This window comes from Spermophilus citellus (assembly GCF_964194105.1).
Source record: "Spermophilus citellus genome assembly, chromosome: 10".
Classification (NCBI taxonomy): domain Eukaryota; kingdom Metazoa; phylum Chordata; class Mammalia; order Rodentia; family Sciuridae; genus Spermophilus; species Spermophilus citellus.
Genome location: NC_138197.1, coordinates 51,775,993 through 51,794,433, shown reverse-complemented (window position 1 = coordinate 51,794,433; position 18,441 = coordinate 51,775,993). Strand labels below are relative to the sequence as shown.

The 18,441-nt window shown below is 38.2% G+C and overlaps 1 protein-coding gene across 4 annotated transcripts in view; it reads left to right on the top strand.

Moving 5' to 3' along the window:
- Positions 1 to 18,441, top strand: part of ITPR2 (inositol 1,4,5-trisphosphate receptor type 2) — a 502,163-nt gene that overhangs the window by 124,240 nt on the left and 359,482 nt on the right. For all 4 annotated transcript variants that reach the window (XM_081311949.1, XM_081311950.1, XM_081311951.1 and 1 more), the window contains 2 exons: positions 5,888 to 5,932; positions 16,261 to 16,412. In XM_081311949.1, the coding sequence (XP_081168075.1) occupies positions 5,888 to 5,932; positions 16,261 to 16,412 (197 nt within the window). The remainder of the gene's footprint in view (positions 1 to 5,887; positions 5,933 to 16,260; positions 16,413 to 18,441) is intronic.

Here is an 18,441-nt window from a genome sequence, read left to right as displayed (position 1 = left end):
AATTCCATTAATTCAGTCACTGGGACATTGAGATCTTTCTTGTAATTGCTTCCATCATACATCTGAGACACCTGGTCTTGTGTAATGTTTAAATTATTATATTTATAGGTGCCATCTCACAGTAAGTTTAAAGAATTACAACCTGAAATCTAAGCACAAATAAGAAAAACAAACTCCCTCCTCCTCCTCCTTCTCCCCTCCCCCTCCTCTTCCTTCTCCTCCCCCTCCTCTCCCTCTTCCTCCCCTTTTTCCTCCTCCTCTACAATATCTTTCTTTCCTCATTTTTATGTGGTGCTAAGGCTCTAACCCAGTGCCTCTCATGTGCCAGGCAAGTGCTTCTCACTGAGCCACAACCCCAGGCCTGTGATGTTACTTTCTCTATGCTACTTTGCACTCTATCTAACTTCTTTCTATTCTTCTTTAACCATTTAAAAAAACCACTCTTTTAAAATATTAGTAGTCTTTAAATTCTTTGTTATTCTCTTCCTTGGCTGCTGTGGGCCATAAATTTGATCTTGGTTATCTGTAGCTATATAAACTTAATCAATATTTCAAAGGTTGAGTTCTTTCCCCACAAAATGATAATTATTCTTAGTGCAGAGTTAAAAACTTGAGAGTCACAACAAGCATTTTCTTCTCACATTCAGATACTACTGATTTTATGTATGTGTGGCCTGTGGTTTGAAGTCCCCATTGGTCTGGGTGGATCTTCCCTCTGGTCTTGGATCATACCGCTCTTTATTATGGAGGCAGGAGGGAAGCAAGACACTAAGTGACTGAATGATGTATATCTGGCACCATCAGACCTGTGCCTCCTCACCCTGCCACTTGACAGTGGTGTGACATTGCGGAAGAACCCTGGGTGCCTCATCTGTACAGAAGAGTTAAGAATCCCTTCTTATAGCATAGTTGTGAGGTTAAATGAATGAACTTTTAACAGCATATAAAAAGGATTTCATAAATGACCTTTCAGGGTCTTCTCTAAACAAGGCTCATTTTTCTCACTTGTGTGACATTTGCTCCCCCAGCGCTGCCTGTCTTCTCAGTCCCTCTTTCCTTCTCTGCCTCTTAAAATTCTACCCATCCTTCAAGGCTTATCTCAAATGCTACTCTCCATGAATAATTCTTGAATAAATTTGCCCACCACAGATCCCTCCTTCCTCTGACCTATATTATTTATAAATTATTCATTCCTGTCTTATATCTCTGGTCACATTCTATTTTGTATTATAGCTGACTGTATTTATGTCTTATTTTCCCTTCTAGATCATAAGGTCTTGTGGTCAGGGACCATATTCTCTTTGTCTTTGCTAAAATACCATATGCCACAATGCTTTGTCCATTATAGATGCTCTATTAATATTTATTGAATAAAAGATTGAAGAGCATATTAGTTTTTTTCTCTCTCCAATGCTGGATTTATAGTTTATTTTTTGAACATAAGGAAATATTTCCTTTAAAATCCTAAAAGATGCAGGAAACTTCATTGAGCATATCTTTTTCTTCCTTCTTTAAAAATATTTTTTTTGCTATTCTTAATCCAATTACTTTAATAATTACTGCTGTTACTATATTTAGAGAAGGAAAGCAGCATGGTATTTGATCTTTAATAGTTAATTTGGGTGGATTTATATAGCCACAGTTTTAGTTGGCTGGCGTTTCCCCCTCCTTTCCCTTCTCTTCCTCTTTGTTATTATTATTACTGTTCACACTTTACTGAATTTACTAATTGGCTACAACAATCACTTAATGTGATTTATTTATAATAGGACATTGTAGGTCGAGAGACACAGATGAGACAGAACCTGACTGGCACATCTTGGCATTGCCGCCAAGTACATGAATGTGTAAAATTCATTGACATCCACCTGGGGTTCAGTTAGAGATTTTTTTTTCCTCATTTTTCAGATGAGAATGCCAAGTTCCATGGGGACTAGGTGACCTTTCCCGGCACACATGGCATTTCCTTTTAGAGCAGCCTGGGACTAGCTCCCTGTTCATCCCAGCAAGGATTGAACTGGGTGATCCTGAGTGAATAGAATATGTCAAGACTGAATTATAGAATGTAACATTGACTGTGGTATAGACTATGACCTGTACTTCAAAGGGCATAAATTATTTTGTGTTTGACTTAGGAATGTTAATTCCTTTTTCTGTGCACATTTTAGTTACAGATATAGATGTGTCATGGTTTCCAGCATGAGTTTATTTATGGTGTTTGGAACCAACTATTCTAATGCTTATTAAATGTAAATTTGACCCTAGGTTATATCTTTGGTTAAAAATGTTGCATATTTTTGGTTGTAATTTAGTGAAAATTTTAGTATGGATTTTTTTTTTAAGTTTGAAACAAAAGTTAGGATTTTAATTTGAAAACAAAATTTAAAAAAAACTATGGTGGTCCCTGGGGCTGGAGTTGAAGCTCTGGCAGAGCACTTGCCTTTTGCATGTGAGGCTCTGGGTTCGATCCTTAGCACCACATAAAAAAATAAATGAACAAAATAAAGGTACTGTGTCCATTACAACTAAAAAAAATTAAAAAATTGGTGATACTTGATTAAAATAGGTGAATAAATCCCTTCTGGGCACTATACTGGAATTTTCTTTACTATCAAGTAAAAATGTATTTTCTTGGGTTTCCTAATCAGTAGATTAGAGGGCCAGATAACTAACTCTCTGGTCCTCGAATTTTCCTTCTTGCGTCCTAAATGCAAGATTAATCCTGTTTGGGAACAAATTCCATGATTCATAATTCAAAGGAATTCAGGGAGTCCAAGGTGGAGTCTGAGTCTCATAGGAAGTGGAGGTCGGCTCCAAGCCCCCAGTTGCTGGCCCAGCCCTGGGAGGCAGCTCATGTCTTCCCTCCTTTGTATCAGTTCTGAGCATGGAAGAGATGCTGTCATGGGGCTCTGGGACTGGGTCAGTTTTCTGTCCTTCCTCTTCCTTACACCTCCGCTTTCTGATTTGTTTCACCACAGTTTGGTTTTGTTTACTTTCATATTTCACATAAGTGAAATCACACAGAACATTCTTTTTGTGTCTTTCTTCTTCCACTTGATGTTTTCCAGAGTCATCTGTGTGGGGTGGTAGCTCATCTGGTTCCTGCTGAGCAACTCCATCTCTGACTCAGCCACGTTTGGTTTATCCCTCCTGTGCATGATGCGTATTTTACCTAGGCCTGATTTCTTGCTTTGTTTATGTTCCTCTTGCTGTTTTCCCTCTTTTTCCCCACCTCATAATTTTTGAATGAATGTGTTGACCTATTTTGTTGATTTTTCTCCTGAAATAAGGTGAACTTTGCATACACAGTCCTTTTTTCAAGTGAGCAAAGTTAGACTTTCAGTTATCTTTGATTATTGTTTGTGTTCTACTTATTCTGTCCTCCTTCTGAGTACACTGGCTGCCCAATAGTTAATAGTCCCTTCTCTGGTCCTTTGTTTTTTTAAAATTTTTATTTTGTATGAAAGGATAGCTATCCAACTTACCCTCTTCATCACTCATTCTGTGTGGCACCAACAGTGCTTTTTATTGCTGCTAGAATAGACTTTGAGTTTGTATTTGTATTCGTTTTTACTGAAATTCTCATTATCTTACATTGAAATACTTTGTATTATTGCTATTTACAATATTATATTGTTATCTTATCCTTTTAGCTGTTCGTGCATTTTTTTGCCTTTACATAAAGTCACATTTACTTGTACTTTCTTGAATATATGAAACCTTTTCCTGAAAATTTATTTTGCATCATACCATAAGAAATATTGAGAAGGAACCTGAGAAAGAATTCCCTCTGTTCCAATGTACTTTCTTATCAGTTACCTTTAAAAAAATTTGTTTTTTAGTTTTAGGTGGACATAATATCTTTATGTTTATGTGGTGCTGAGGATCGAACCCAGTGCCCCATGCATGCTAACTGAACACTCTACCACTGAGCCACAACCCCAGCCCTCATCAGTTACCTTTTGTTTATTCCTTCTTTCCTTCCTTCTTTCTGTATTATCCTCATAAGAGTGAGTTCTGTACATAACCATATGAGTTGAGTGGATTGTCCTTTTGTTCCATTTCTAAATTCTGTGGTCAGACAATTTGATCCTTTTTCTTTTTCTTTTATCTTCCTCTTTCCCTCCCTCTCTCCCCCACCTCTTTTTTTTTCTTTCACAAAGAATTGAACCCAGAGGTGCTTAACCACTGAGCCATATCCCTAAATATTTAATATTTTATTTTTGAGACAGGGTCTGGCTAAGTTACTGAGGCTGGCTTTGAACCTGTGATACTCCGATCTCAGCCTCCCAAACTGCTGGGATTACCGGCATGTACCACTGTGCCTGGCTCAATTCTTTTTCTAAGCCTTCAGCTAGCTGTAGGGTAGACTGATGGGTGCATTTCCAGTGTGGTTCCCAGTTTTAGCAGATGTTGACTCTCCGTGTCTGAGCTCCACTGCAGTTGCTTCTGCCTCCTACCTCTTCACTATTTCTACATTACGATGCAGTGTGATTCCAGCACACAGCATTGGTGGTTCTTTTGTTTCTCTTCTTTGCACTACAGTGCTTCTCAGAAATTCATCTGCCTGCATCTGCTCCCTGCACTTTCTGCCCAGTTACTTTCTGAGAATTGTGTATCTCCCTGGTTGTGAGAGGAGATACAGGTCCATGGGGGGGGCCCGGCTGGGGAAATGATTTTCTGTTTTTATCTAATAGCAGCTTCTCACTGATCAAGAAGCCTTTCCATTTAGGTTTTTACTTGGTAAGTTCTCTGGGGTCTGAGTCAGGACAAATGGTGGGAGGCACAGCAGGCCTCTTCTTTCTTCTTGTAGGGCTGCTAGCTTGAAGTCAGGTTGAGGGGTGCAGGAAGCTGGGAGTTACCTGCCTCTCCCTCCAGAACTATCTGCTTTATAATTAGCTCCAACTTACTGAAGATTTGGAATTTAGGTGGTTCTTCAGCCTTTGTTCTCACTGAGATCGAGAGTTTTTTCTTTTGTCTTATTTTTCTTTTATGTTTTTTTTTTCTCCAGCACTTTCATTGAATGTAAAGATAATTTGGGAATGGCAATTAGGGCTTCTAGCCACGTGTCATTTTAAGAAAGACATCTGACTTTACATTTGGAATAACTTGAACTACTTGAGCTTGTGCATTGCACACACTGGTAGATTCACATTAAAATATTTAAATTCATTAGGGCTTGATATTTCAAGAAAAAGATCTTATAAATCTGTTGTTGAACAAATTATCCACTGGTTAATTCTGGACAACTAAGATATACTTTTCATGAATGGGAATGAAGAGGGAATCTGACCAGCTGGGTGATGTACGTGCCACTATTCAGTTTTTTCAGGGCTCATGTAGAGGTCATTGGGATGACCTCTAATTTCTGCTCTCTGAGCCCAAAGATGAGTTTTTGTCTGGGTTCCAATAGTTCTTGTGTATTCACTGACATAACTGACCTGCGCTTCCCTTTTGCAGTTTTCTTTTCCCTGTGTGCATACCATGCAAAGCACGATCTTGAATCATGGTTGAAACTTTCCTTTGGTGTATTTTTAAATATTGATGTCTGAGTGATTGGTTAATGTCAGTTTTTGTGGTAGGTCAAATGGTGAAGTCTCTTGAATGCTTTCCCAGAAGAGGTGAGATTGTCTTCTCTGACTTGTACAAAGATGTCAACAGTGCGGATATGAACCAAGGCCCTAAGTCTGGCATTTTATCTTTTACTTCCTATAACTAGCACTTGGTGCTAATGTTTTAAGTGGTTATGTTTACTAAATTTTTTTCTCACCTTTTAAGATATCAAACTAAGCTAAGGGTGCACTAGTGAACTGAATTAAAGATTACTGGTCTTATTAATATGCTCTTAATGGCAATTCAAAACTAGTTTGCTTTCTTTCTTTTTTAGCTTAATCCTGATTATCGAGATGCCCAAAATGAAGGAAAAAATGTGGTGAGTAAAATTTTTTCTTCCCTAATAAATCCTGTATTTTCATATGAACAAATGGAAGATTTAGTGTCAAATTTGAAGACTAGAATCTCCGAGAATCTCTCTCTTGAGATTCTTTGAGTAGAGCTATGGATGAAAGAAAAAAGATAAAAGATGAGATAGCTTAGATTATGAGAAGTCCAATTAAGTCACTGAGGGAGACTCAGCAATTTGAAGAACAAAAAAGGAAAACAAGAACAAAAGTGAAAAGAAATTACACTTTTCCCCCATTTAGCTGTTGGTCATTTGTGTGTCTTCTTTTGACAAGTGTCTGTCCCATTCTTCAGTTGGATTATTTGTTCTTTTGCCATTGAGAAGATTTCCTTATAAATTTTGGATGTATATTTTGCAGATACTTTCTCCTGTTCTGTAGGTTGTTTCTTCACTCTGTCAATCATTTCCTTTGATGTGCAGAGATGTTTTAGTAACACTGTTTGTCAAAGTTGTGAAACTTTTGCTTTTGTTGCCTGTCTTTCTGAGGATTCATCTAAAAAAGCCTTGCCCAGACTAAAGTCATATAATATTTTCTGTCCGTTTTTTCCTAGCAGTTTCATAACCACCAGGGAAATGCAAATCATAACTACAATGAGATATCACCTCCCTTCAGTTAGAATGACTATTATGAAAAAGACAAAAAATAGCAAATGGTGAGGATTTGGGGAACTCTTATACATTGGAGGTTGAAATGCATAGCCATTATGAAAAGCAGCATGCAAGTCCCTCAAAATTTAAATACAGAACTGTAATATGATCCAGAAGTTCTACTGCTAGGTATATATCAAAAGGAAACAAAATCAGAGTGTTGAAAAGACATCTATACTTCCATGTTTATTGTTGCACTGTTTACAATAGCCAGGATATAGAATAAATCTAAACCTCCATTGACAGATAAATAGATAAAGAAGATATGGTACATGTATAAGAGAATACTATTCAGCACCGAAAAGATGAATCCTGCCATTTGCCACAACATGGATGTACCTGGAAGATGTTAAGTGACATAAAAGAGGCACAGAAAAACACATACTGCATGATCCTCACTCACATGGAGAATCTGAAAATGTTGATCTCCTAGGAGTTAAGAATAGAATGGTGTCTGGAGGCACATATTCCTAGAGAAAAGATGACACAGGCTTTCTCCAGTGCAAAATCTCCCCCTTAAATAGTTCTAAGGACTAATTGTCTAATAATTTATTTATATATAGTAAATAGGAGAACTAGGTTATGTTTATATGAAGTTCTGCCCAGTTAGTGAATTAAGATTTTAGTAAAATATCCATGCAGTTTTCTTATTTCCATAGATGCCACCAGTGTGTCCTTTCAACTGCCTTTGATTTAGAGGAAGAATGAGAGATTTATGTGCTTAATCTGCACTTAGTAGGACTTCTTTGCATATGTGTGGTACAGGAAATCTTAATATGCATCCTCTTTTTAGGTTGTCCTTCACACAATTTTTGACTAGTTTGTTTTTCTCGACAAGCTCTTCTCCTTGGATACAGGCCTTCTGAGAGGATCCAGCCTAGTATCTGGATCTCCCAGCCTGTGTTGAGGGTGGCTGGTTCTTCTGTCTCAATGTCCACTAGCCCTAGACTTTGTTGCTGCAGATTGATCCAGTGGGTATGTAGGCTAATGACCGTGAGTCTTTTTTCTTGTTTAAAGGAGTCCCTTTTGCTGAATAGGTGATTACTATTGCTGTAATGTTAGGAAAATATTAAGTTTGTCCTGAGCATCCATTGCCATTTGGTACAAATGACATTTGTTCTTTCTGTGAAAGAGAGATGCCCTTGAGTGTGTTTGCACACGATCTCTTAGGATGGCAAGTTGAAACATCAACTTCATGCTGGCTTAGTGACAAGCAACGTCACAAGGACAGCTGTAGGGAGATTGGTCTCTTCTAAGTCATTCTTGTCAGTTGCTCCATTGGTGATATGGCCCCTTTCCCTCTTCCCACTTCAATCAAACTCTAGTGTTTGCTCTGATATCATGTGTTGAAGCTTGTACTGCTGTGGAAGTTAATGTCTGCTCTCCATCAGGCTGTGTGAGGTACATGTGTGGACTTGGAGCATGCACACTTAGTGCCGTAATCAGTAATGTTTTACTGTGTTCAAGCACATCTACATAGAGTTTTCATTTGGAAAAAGAAGCCTACTAGTTTGATGTCCTAAAACAAAAGCTGCTAAAAATCATAGGGAAACCAATGAGGAGGAAAGGTGACTAAGTGACTGAAACGTGCTTCTGCCCTGAACAGCCCACTTGGCTGTGGGCCTGCACACAGCTCTTCACTAGTGGCTTTGAAGGTGAAGCAAGGCCTTTGAGTGAAGAAATGGTTAGAAAAAACATTAAGCACTTTCTCTTTTTGCAAGTTGGTGAAAACAGATTCATCCAGGGAGCTTTATCTTTTCAAGTATCATATTCACTCTGAGAAACCTTGTTTTCCCATGTTTTAGAGCATGCTGGGTTTTGTTTAAAACTGGTTAAAATAAATGTTATTTCCAGGTGGAAAATGACTTTTGATTTGGTTTGAGGCTAAGAAAGGGAGGTGAAACTGCTCTTTTAATTTAATAATTACATTCAGCCAATGATGAAGTATTTGATTATTAGACAAAAATATCACTAATAAGTTTTCGGTTGTCTGAAATTAATTGTAAACATCAATATGGTACTCTTCAGTTATGGTAAAGACATCTTAAGATGAATGGCTCATATTTTGGCACAGTATTTGAAGTTCAAAAATGTTACAACAATAAACAAACTCTTGGGTGTGGGGTTGTGGTTCAGTGGTAGAGCACTTGCGTAGCATGTGTGAGGCCCTGGGTTCGATCCTCAGCATCACATATGAATAAACAAAGTTAAAAATCCATTGGCAACTAAAACATATTTTGAAAAAAAATAAACAAATTCTGAAAAAAAGAATAGAATGGTGGTTTTCAGAGGGTGTGGAGAGTAGGGGGGAGGAGAGAATGGGAAAAGTAAGTCGATGGGTATAGAGTTACAATTAGGAGCGAGAAGTTCTAGGGTACTGTTGCACAGTAGTGTGAATATGATTAACAAGGATGTACTGTTTATTACAAAATAGCTAGAAGAAAGTATTTTGAATGTTCTCACTACAAAAAAATAATAACTGTTTAAGGTAGTAGATAGATATTCTCATTATCTTAATTTAGTCATCACACAATGTATACATGAAATGAAACATCATATTGTACCCCATAAATATGTACAATTATTTTATGATTAAAAAATAAAAATAAAAAAAACCCCAGTAACACTGCCACCACCGAAAACCCATAAATTTTACCCTTTGATAGAGAGTTGAGTGTTCAGCTAACATGACTACTTGTGTTTGCATCAGTGCACAGTTTATTTTGGGGAGGGGACAAGGGAATCAAGTCAGAACTTCTAACCTGATTGAGTCCTGCTTGACTGACTCCTCTTTCTATTTGACTGTTGGTATTACAATAGAAAGGAAGCTGAAGTCTCGTGCCATTGGCCCAGTGAAACTGTAATTTGTGTCAAAATAGCCCTCAATACAGATGTAGGCTTGTTCCATCAATTATATCTATTTCTATTTCAGTTTTATCACCCTGGGTGGGCTCTTCTCCTCTCAGGTTTCCAGTGGCTGCCCAAGATTGTTGGATTCTGTTTTTCCTATGATTTAAGAATATGCTCTCAGTAACCAGTTTAAAAAGCGGAGGATGGATCATGGCTTCTTTGGTTCTTCCTTTGAGTTTGTCACTGCAGCAGAGGCCACCAGAAACACACCTGCCGTTGAACAAGTTCAGTTTATTACTCTTCACAGGGAGATGCAGGCACAACATGGGGAACTGCTGGGCATCTCAGGAAGAGCGTGTTAGAATAACTCATTCTATGATTTGGACTTGTGTAAGGTACTTTTGAGGAGAATTTGAGGAAGTGGAGCTTTGTCATGGATAGGGATGCTGTTAGGAAGAGGAGAATCTTAATAAATTTTACCTGAAAGGAGGGAAGGCTAAAGATGCTTCATCAATTTATGTTAGCTAGGGAAGTATTTAGTCATTTTTGTGGCTTGGATGATATTCATATTTTGTCTGTTTTCAGACACCATTAAGGAGGGTCCTATTTTTGTCTTGACCCATCATGGTCAAAGTGTCCTTGTCTGATGTCGATGTTGTATGTCATTGTTCATGTTAGCAAGAGGACAGCCTAGCCTAGCTGGAGTATACCTGTTGGATGTCAGGGGCTGCTTTTCTTTCTTTCAAGGATTATTTTTATAACATTCTGTGAGGCTTCTTTAGCATGGTTTAGGACCAAGAGGGCCCTACATCTAGTAACCACGTGTGTGCCATTGGAAAAGTCAGAGAGCTTTCTTGAGACTCAGTTTCCTTATCTAATGGGATGAAGATGTTTTCCTTATATACCTCATCTGGGTGCCATCCGATAAAATGGGATCAAACAAAGGGAAACCGAATAAAAGATGTTAGTAGGCTAGCAATAAAGGTTGTCACTATTACAAGGGCATGATATCAAAGTTTCACATTGAGCGATTGGATTACATCTCTGTGCTCATTTCCTTTCTGCTTCATACTGTTGGTGGTACTACTGATGGCTGGGCAGAGTGGAGTGGGAGAATATGGGATAAAAAGGTATGTAGAGCACAGAAAATATAAATAACTCATGAATCTGTGGCGAAGTTCACTATTTGTGCTAATCCAGCTTTTACCCTGTCTTGATACGTATTTTTTTTCCTTTTTATTTCAAAACATCATTTCTTCATTTGCCTCTGAAGGTGAGAAGAATGCTCTTCTGTTTAAACAGTTGTCAGCGGCATTTCCTGAATTGTACACAAGACAGGTGGGGCTGCATTTGCTGGAGATGTTTATGACTGGATCTCATCTGTCATCTCAGAGAGACATCCAACTGGAGACACTTGATTTAATTTTTTTCCTCTCCAGAAACCCTAGCTTGAGAGTAAACAAAACGGAGAGTATGGAACTATAACGACAACAATATGGCTTCTCATTTTATAGATCATTTACCACAGAGCAATAATTATGTTTCTGTCTAAAGAAGAAAACAGAGGAGGCTTCAGACTTTATCTCCTGCCTGTGAAATAAGAAATCAATTTCCCAAAACAGAAGGCCATTTCACCTTAGATCTGGGTTCCAGTAATGCTGAGTTCACTATGACTATGCTAATTTTTTCTTTCCTAATTTTCCCTAGGTTGTCTATTTAATGCCCAGTTAATATTTTTCCTGTAATTTAGAAACCTTTATCAAAACGTTGCCTTCCATTTTTGAAGTTTCAGAGGTTAATGCATGGTGCCGCAGAAATGAGGCGATGTGTGTCAGAGCTCCCATTAAGACCCAAATTGCTGTATTTATTTTACAAAGGAGTCTATTATTTCCAATCTTACAAATGTACAGCATCCACAGGGACCCTGTAAACATTGGAACCGCATCAAGCCAGGCTTGGAACCTGACAGTCATTATTTCTTCTTGAAAGGTTGTATCTTTTCAAATGATTCTGGGAAAGGGCTTTTTTAAAAAAATCTTTTTCTTCTTCTTTTTTTTTTTAAATGTACTGCAGCACCACCTATATTAACACAACCATATTTATGTGGAATGTGATCTAATTTTTGGAGGAGTATCTTTGGTTAATGGTGGGGTTTCTCAACCCTAGCAATATCTACATATTGGGCCAGGCAATTCTCTGTTGCGTGTGGGGTGTCCTTTGCATCTCAGGCTGTTTAGCAGCATCTATGACCTCTATTTACTAGGTAGGTGCCAACAGCCTCCCACCCCTAGTCCCTAGTTATGACAATTAAAAATATGTCTAGAAATTTTCAGATGACCCCCCAGAGACAAAATCTCTCCCATTGAGAACCACTGGTCTATCTACGTGCATTTATGTATACAAACAGAAATATTATTGGAATCAGGAAACTTTGCTGAAAATGAAATTGTACATTCTGTAGAATTTTGGGATGTGATGATGCCAGATTCTGAAAGACTCTCAAAATTCCTTGAGCACTGGTTTCTGAAAGTAAGATTCCCCCAATTTCTTTAGTTTTTTATTCTGTGTTCATCACTGGTTAAATGCTAAGGGGGAAAAAAAAGAAAAAAGAAAAAAAGAGAGAGTGAGGATTTGTTCAGGAAGCCCTGCAAGAGGAGGAACATGTGCAGCTTTAAGAGGCGTGTTGTGTGTGGTTACATAAAGTCAGCAGCAAGCCCAAGAGGCTGGGAATGCAAACAGAGAAGCCTATGCGTCATTATGCCACGGCCTCACACAGCTCAGAAAAGCAGACATGTTTCTTACAGAATGTCTCTGGCTCCCAACAACAGAATTGCAATGTGAGGTTCCTGCTAAAAATTTGATGAGTCACCAGTGAGTAACACAGAAGGTGTTCCAGGGGTCTAACTGCTCTGCTGCCACCGGCAGGCCCCAGGACAGCAGGAGAAACCAGGAGAGCCCTGAGTTTCCTAAGTGGCTTTTCTTAAGGGCCAGAATCTCCTGTAACCTGGGAGGCCCTGCCTCTCCTTCCCAGTGAAAATGCCAGTTTAAGCTCTGTGGGACCTTAATGCATTTTTGTGATTCAAGGGAGAGACCATTGAGCTTCAGTAATTCCACACAGGGAACTACTGTTTCCATGTCTTTCTTTTTCTTACTTAAAAATCAATGTGGGTTTATAAACAAAAGCCACAAGTGTATGGTTCTGAGCAGGATTGTCTTCATGCTATAAAGATCTAATATTGACTTTGTTCTACATTGAAGTCAGATTCATATATTAAAAAATATATACTTGAAACTTGTTATTGGGATATCATTAGTTAAAAATTCCAGGAGATGCCTTGAAGTTTACTGTAAAACTCTTTACAGAGAAAGTTCATGTAACAAATTAACAATGTATGAGAGATCAAAAACAAAATGCTTAAGACAACAGTACTTGTCTTTTAAAAAAAATAACAACTAAACATGTTAAAAGCTCTTATTCACACATAAACAATTGTTGTATTATTTAGAAATGGAAAATTTTCTATTCATTAAAACCATTTTTCAAAGATCTACATGAATTATTTAAGGGAAGAATAGTACATTCCATATATTCTATGTAATTAAAACCACAGGTCTTAAATAGTGTGAGTAACTCAGAATGGCCTGTTTTAATTAACCCTAATTAATGAAACCTGTGTTTGGAAAAGATTCTCAGTGTTGCAATGTGAGAATGTCAAAATAAAGAGGCTCCTGACTGATTTGCTTGGACCCCCACAGGAAGACAGTACCAGGGAGAGTTGGTAGGAAGGTTATCTTTAGGAACCTAGATCTGATATCTTCTTATTCCTCTAGAAAATTCATTTCATTAGCATTCCAAAAGGGGAATGAATGGAGGGGGATTGACTTCTCCTAACTGAACTCACAAGTGACTGATAGATAAACCACAACACCAACTTTCAACTGTTAAGTAGATCTAAATAGTTGGGTCAGTTAGTGCATTGCCCTTGAAAGAATATCTATATCAAAAGCTAAATTATAATGAGAAGATTGGTGTATCAGAAACCCAGTCAGGAAATTATATGCCAATGGCATTCTACCAAGAAGATTGGCATACCCGTTTATTACGTCTATGCTCGTCAGTGGTCAGAGAACCTGTGAATTTCTTGCTCACAGATGCTCCATTTATTTAGGTTACATGCTGATCTTCTGTTAATAAAGCCTTTCTTCAAACATGGTCCAGTGTAATTGATAAACTCTTAGTTGTTCCATTCCAATATTCCACGGAAGCCGCTTGTGCGCTGCTACAATGGAAAGTGTCCCTACATTTCATGTGTTGGCAACTTGGTCCCCAATGCAAGTGGTGTGGAGAGGTGGGACTTTTGGGAGGTGACTGTGGCATGAGGGTTCTTCCCTCATGAATGGGTTAATTTATTCAGGGATTAGTAGGTTATTGTAGACATGGCTTTATGATAAAAGTGAGCTCTCTGACTAGCTTTCTCTGTTTTGCCATGTGGTGCCTTGTACCACGTTAGGGTACAGCGAGAAGGTGTCAACAACAGCCAGCACCGTGTTCCTGAACCTCCAGCCTCCAGAATCATTAGCTAAATAAACCGTTCTTCTTATAAGCTACCCAATCTGTGGTGTTCAGTTGTAGCAATAGAAAACAGATTAAGACATTCCCAAATCTCATTACCTACATGTACACAAAAATCCTTCTAGTTATTTCTACAACCGACTGATCTCGTCCATCATTTCTGTGTTCTTACATTCTGAGGCAGTCTTCTCTCACGTGTGTTAACGCCACTCACCGTTTTGGTAGTTCTTTCTTTTTTGCAGCAAAAGCATTATGAAATCCAAAAAGTCAGAACCTAATGTAAGAGAATATCTTATGTTCTTTCATAGTATTTATTTGCCACTGTTATCATCCTGGCCTATTTCTCCCCATGTTTCATATTTCTGAGGATATAATTTAAAACAAACTTCCTTTTGCTTCTTTTGGAATGACCACTTCCTCTTCTTGAACCTCCTCCTTCTTCCTCATGTTCCTTAGCCTCTTCATTGAAATCCTTACCGTCTTCAGTATCATCTGTCAGTGTGCTTTTAACCTTGAGAAGCCACTCTTCGTTGCATGCAGTGTTCTACTGGGCCTGTTCAGGATTCTGTGGGCCTTGTTCAGGTCTTCTTGTCTCAGCTGTTTGCAGTCAGCAGTGTGGTTTCTGTGGCACCACCAGATGTTAGAGCCTTAGAGAATAGTGCTTCATTACCAGGTGTATCTTAGCATAACACCTGGATTTTCTTATCAAGTTGCATGATATAGACCAGCACATAACACACCTCTGCCTGTCTGCCTGCCTTCCTTCCTTCCTTCCTTTTTTCCTTATCTCTCTCTCCTTTTAAAAATTGTGTACACTTAAGGTGTATCACATGATGTTTTAATATACATATACATGGTGAAGTTATTATTATAATGAAACAAATTAACATATCCATTATCTCATATAGTTACCTTTTATTTTTTGTGGGGGGAGGAGGTACCAGGGATTGAACCCAGGAGCACTTTACTGATATCATGTGGTATTTTGTTTTGTTGTGTCTGGCTTATTTTACTTAGCATTATGTCCCCTACGTTTATATCTGTTGTCACAAATGTCAAGGTCTCCCCCCTGTTTTTTTTTTAAAGTCTGAATAATATTCCATTGTTCAGATGTTCCTTGACTTATGATGGGATCACATTCTGTTAAACCTATTGTAAGTTGAAAATATCATAATTGAAAATGTGCTTAACATTCCTAACCTACCAAACATCATATCCTTAGCAATACAGTATACTATTAATCATTGGTTTTTGATTCTTGAGACCTTGTAGCTGACTGAGAGCTGATATTTTTTTGGCATAGCAAGAGAGTATCATGCTGCAGATTGCTAGCCTAGGAAAAGATCAAAATTCATTTTTTGGAGTGTGGTTTCTAATGAATACATATTGATTTAACACATCAAAAAGTCAAAAATTATAAGTCAAGCCATTACAAATGGGGGACCATCTGTCTCTCTGTATGTGTATTTATATATGTCTCACAGATTTCTTTGCCTTTTCATCCATCAGTGGACAACTTATGTTGTCTCCATGTGATGGCCATTGTGAATAGTACTTCAGTGAATGTGGGGCACAGATGTCTTTATGAGTAGAGATTTCATCTCCTTTGGGTCTGTGCCCAGAGGAGGGATTATTGGGCCACGTGATAGTTATCTTTTTAGTTTTTTTAGGAATATCCATATTGTGTTTCACGAGGGCTGCACCTACAGTCCCACCAACAGTGTGCGATGGTTCTTTTCTCTCTACACCCTCCCAACACTTACTGTCTCTTGTCTTCTTGAAAATACACATTCTAACGGTGTGATAGTTCATGGTGGTTTGGATTTGTATTTCCATGATGCTTAGTGATGTTGAGCACCTTTTCATATATTTGTTTCCCATATGTATGTCTTTAATTTTGGATCTAGATGAAGCCTCGTTTCTTCTCTGTATTTGGTTTATCAAATGGCCCAAATCCTTACTTTTCAATAGATTGAAGGAAACAAGGAAAAGAACCATAGCTATTGTGACTGTGAGTGCCGTAACGATGTGCCTGGATCCAATGCCACCCAGGAGTGTGTGTCTTGATAATAGTTTCCTCAAAGACTGTCAGGTCTAATCTGCTTTTTCTGGGTCTTGTGAAATAGACATCTTTAGAAACATGCAAATTCAAACACTATCTCCTGATTAAGTGGTGAGTTTAATAAGAAAGTTGATAAAAGTACATAACTTTATATCTTCTCAACAGAGAGATGGAGACCTTCCAACTTCAAAGAAAAAACGCCAGTCAGGAGAGAAGATCATGTACACTTTGGTCTCAGTCCCACATGGAAACGACATTGCATCTCTTTTTGAACTGGATGCCACAACTCTTCAGAGAGCTGACTGCTTGGTTCCAAGGTAAAAAAAAAGAATATATAGTTAAAAGATGTTTCTTTGAATAGTTTTAGGAGTAAGTAAGGAATGAAAATCATAGTGTTAATATAATTTCTGTGATATCCAGAGCATAAGTGAAGAAAAAGTGTGTAAAATATTGTGCCTCTTTTGTGAGTAGATTAACATAGTTTATTTTATTCTTATCAATAATTAAAAGGTACAGGACCAATTGAGTTCATAAGAATCATTTATTCCTATTACTTATATGGCCTTTGGTTACAAAAATGATAAATAATCTAAAAGCATTTCTAGGAATACTTTTATCATTTATTTTTATTATGTCAGGTTCCCCACTTCATTTGTTCATATATTTAGTGATTCAGTCAACAATATTTAAAAAACATTGATTACATTCCAGGCATTGCCTTTGGCACTGAGAAGACAGCAGTGAGCAAACTGGTTATATACTGACATTCAAATGGAAGAGACAAGCAGTAAATAAACCAGCAAACACAAAATATAGGGTCAGGTAATGACAATGCTTTGAAGAAAAATTGCAGAGTACAGAGAATTCTGTTAGATCAGAGTGTGCAGGAATGGCCCTTGAATCAAGGGATTGAGTCCACTCCATCTGGGAGGAGTGTTTCAAGCAGCAGGAAAAGAGAATGGAAGAATCTTGAAATTTACTAGGTGTTTTTAAGGACCAGTGAGGAGGCAAGTAGAGTTGGACCTAAGTGGGTAAGGGGGGAGGGCGATGGGAAATGAGGCAATCAGAACCTAATGTAAGAGAATATCTTATGTTCTTTTGCTTGAATTTGACTATTTCAGTTGAGCTCTTTTGCCCACAACTCGCTTCCAACAGTAGCATCCTGATGCGCTTGTTGGACACACTGAGTGCCGTCCACATTGTTGGGCCAAGGTGGGGTATCGCTCAGTTGGCCTTGATGGAACAGTGTTATACTTAGGCCTTGGGTAGAGGTTAAGTGAATGAAGGTAACTATGCAAAGATGCAGGTGCTGTTGTATCAGTCCCTTCTGGGAAGGGTAAAATGTGGCTGTACTAATACTGCTGAGAAACACCACTGTGGAGTGTCCCAGGGTATGAGAATTCCATGGGATTCTCATTCATGAGGAATGTTGCTGAATCTTGACTTTATGTGAATCCATCTCTCAGGCTTCCCTTTCTCCCATATGGTCTATAAAGAGATCCCCCATCAGGTCTGTCTCCTGCCTTGTCTTCCCAGAACTGTGATCTTAATTACTCCTTGGAATGACTTCACTCACTTTAGATTTTTCAGCAAAATTGGAGGGTTTTTTTTTTGTGTGTGTGTGGGGGGTACTTGGGAATGAACCCAAGGGTGTTTAACCACTGAACCACAATCCCAACTTTTTTTTTTTAACAAAATATTTTATTTAGAGACAGAGTCTTGCTGAATTGCTTAACCTTGCTAAGTTGCCAATGTTGGCTTTGAACTTGTGGTCCTCTTGCCTCAGCCTCTCAAGCCTCTGGGATTATAGGTGCATGCCACAGGCTTGGCTTGAAAGTGGAGTCTTTCTTGAATGCCCTTCAAGAGAGTTTGTTCAAGGAAATGGTAAAGGATCTCACTGTTCAGATTACATCAAGGTCTTACTGACAATAGATTTATCTGGCATAGGTCCTAAAGAGGTACTCAGTTCCAAAATCCTCTCAAGATGTAAGTTAACAGGCTGGAGTATATTCTCTTTTATTTCGAGCCCAGAAATAAGAGTTAACTCAGTAAGCACATACAGGTTGAGCATCCCTAATATGAAAATCCAAAATTTGAAATATTTCCCAAACAGATACTTTTTGAATGCCAACATGATGCTACAGGTGGGAAATTTCACACCTGACCTCATATGATAGGTTTTAGTGAAAATACAGGTGCACCACAAATATTGTATAACATTACCTTCAGGCTATATGTCTAAGGTATGTGTAAACCATCAATGATTTTCATGTTTAAACTTGGGACCACTCCCAAGGTACCCCATTATGCTCATATTCCAAAAACCACAGAGATATATAAGCTATG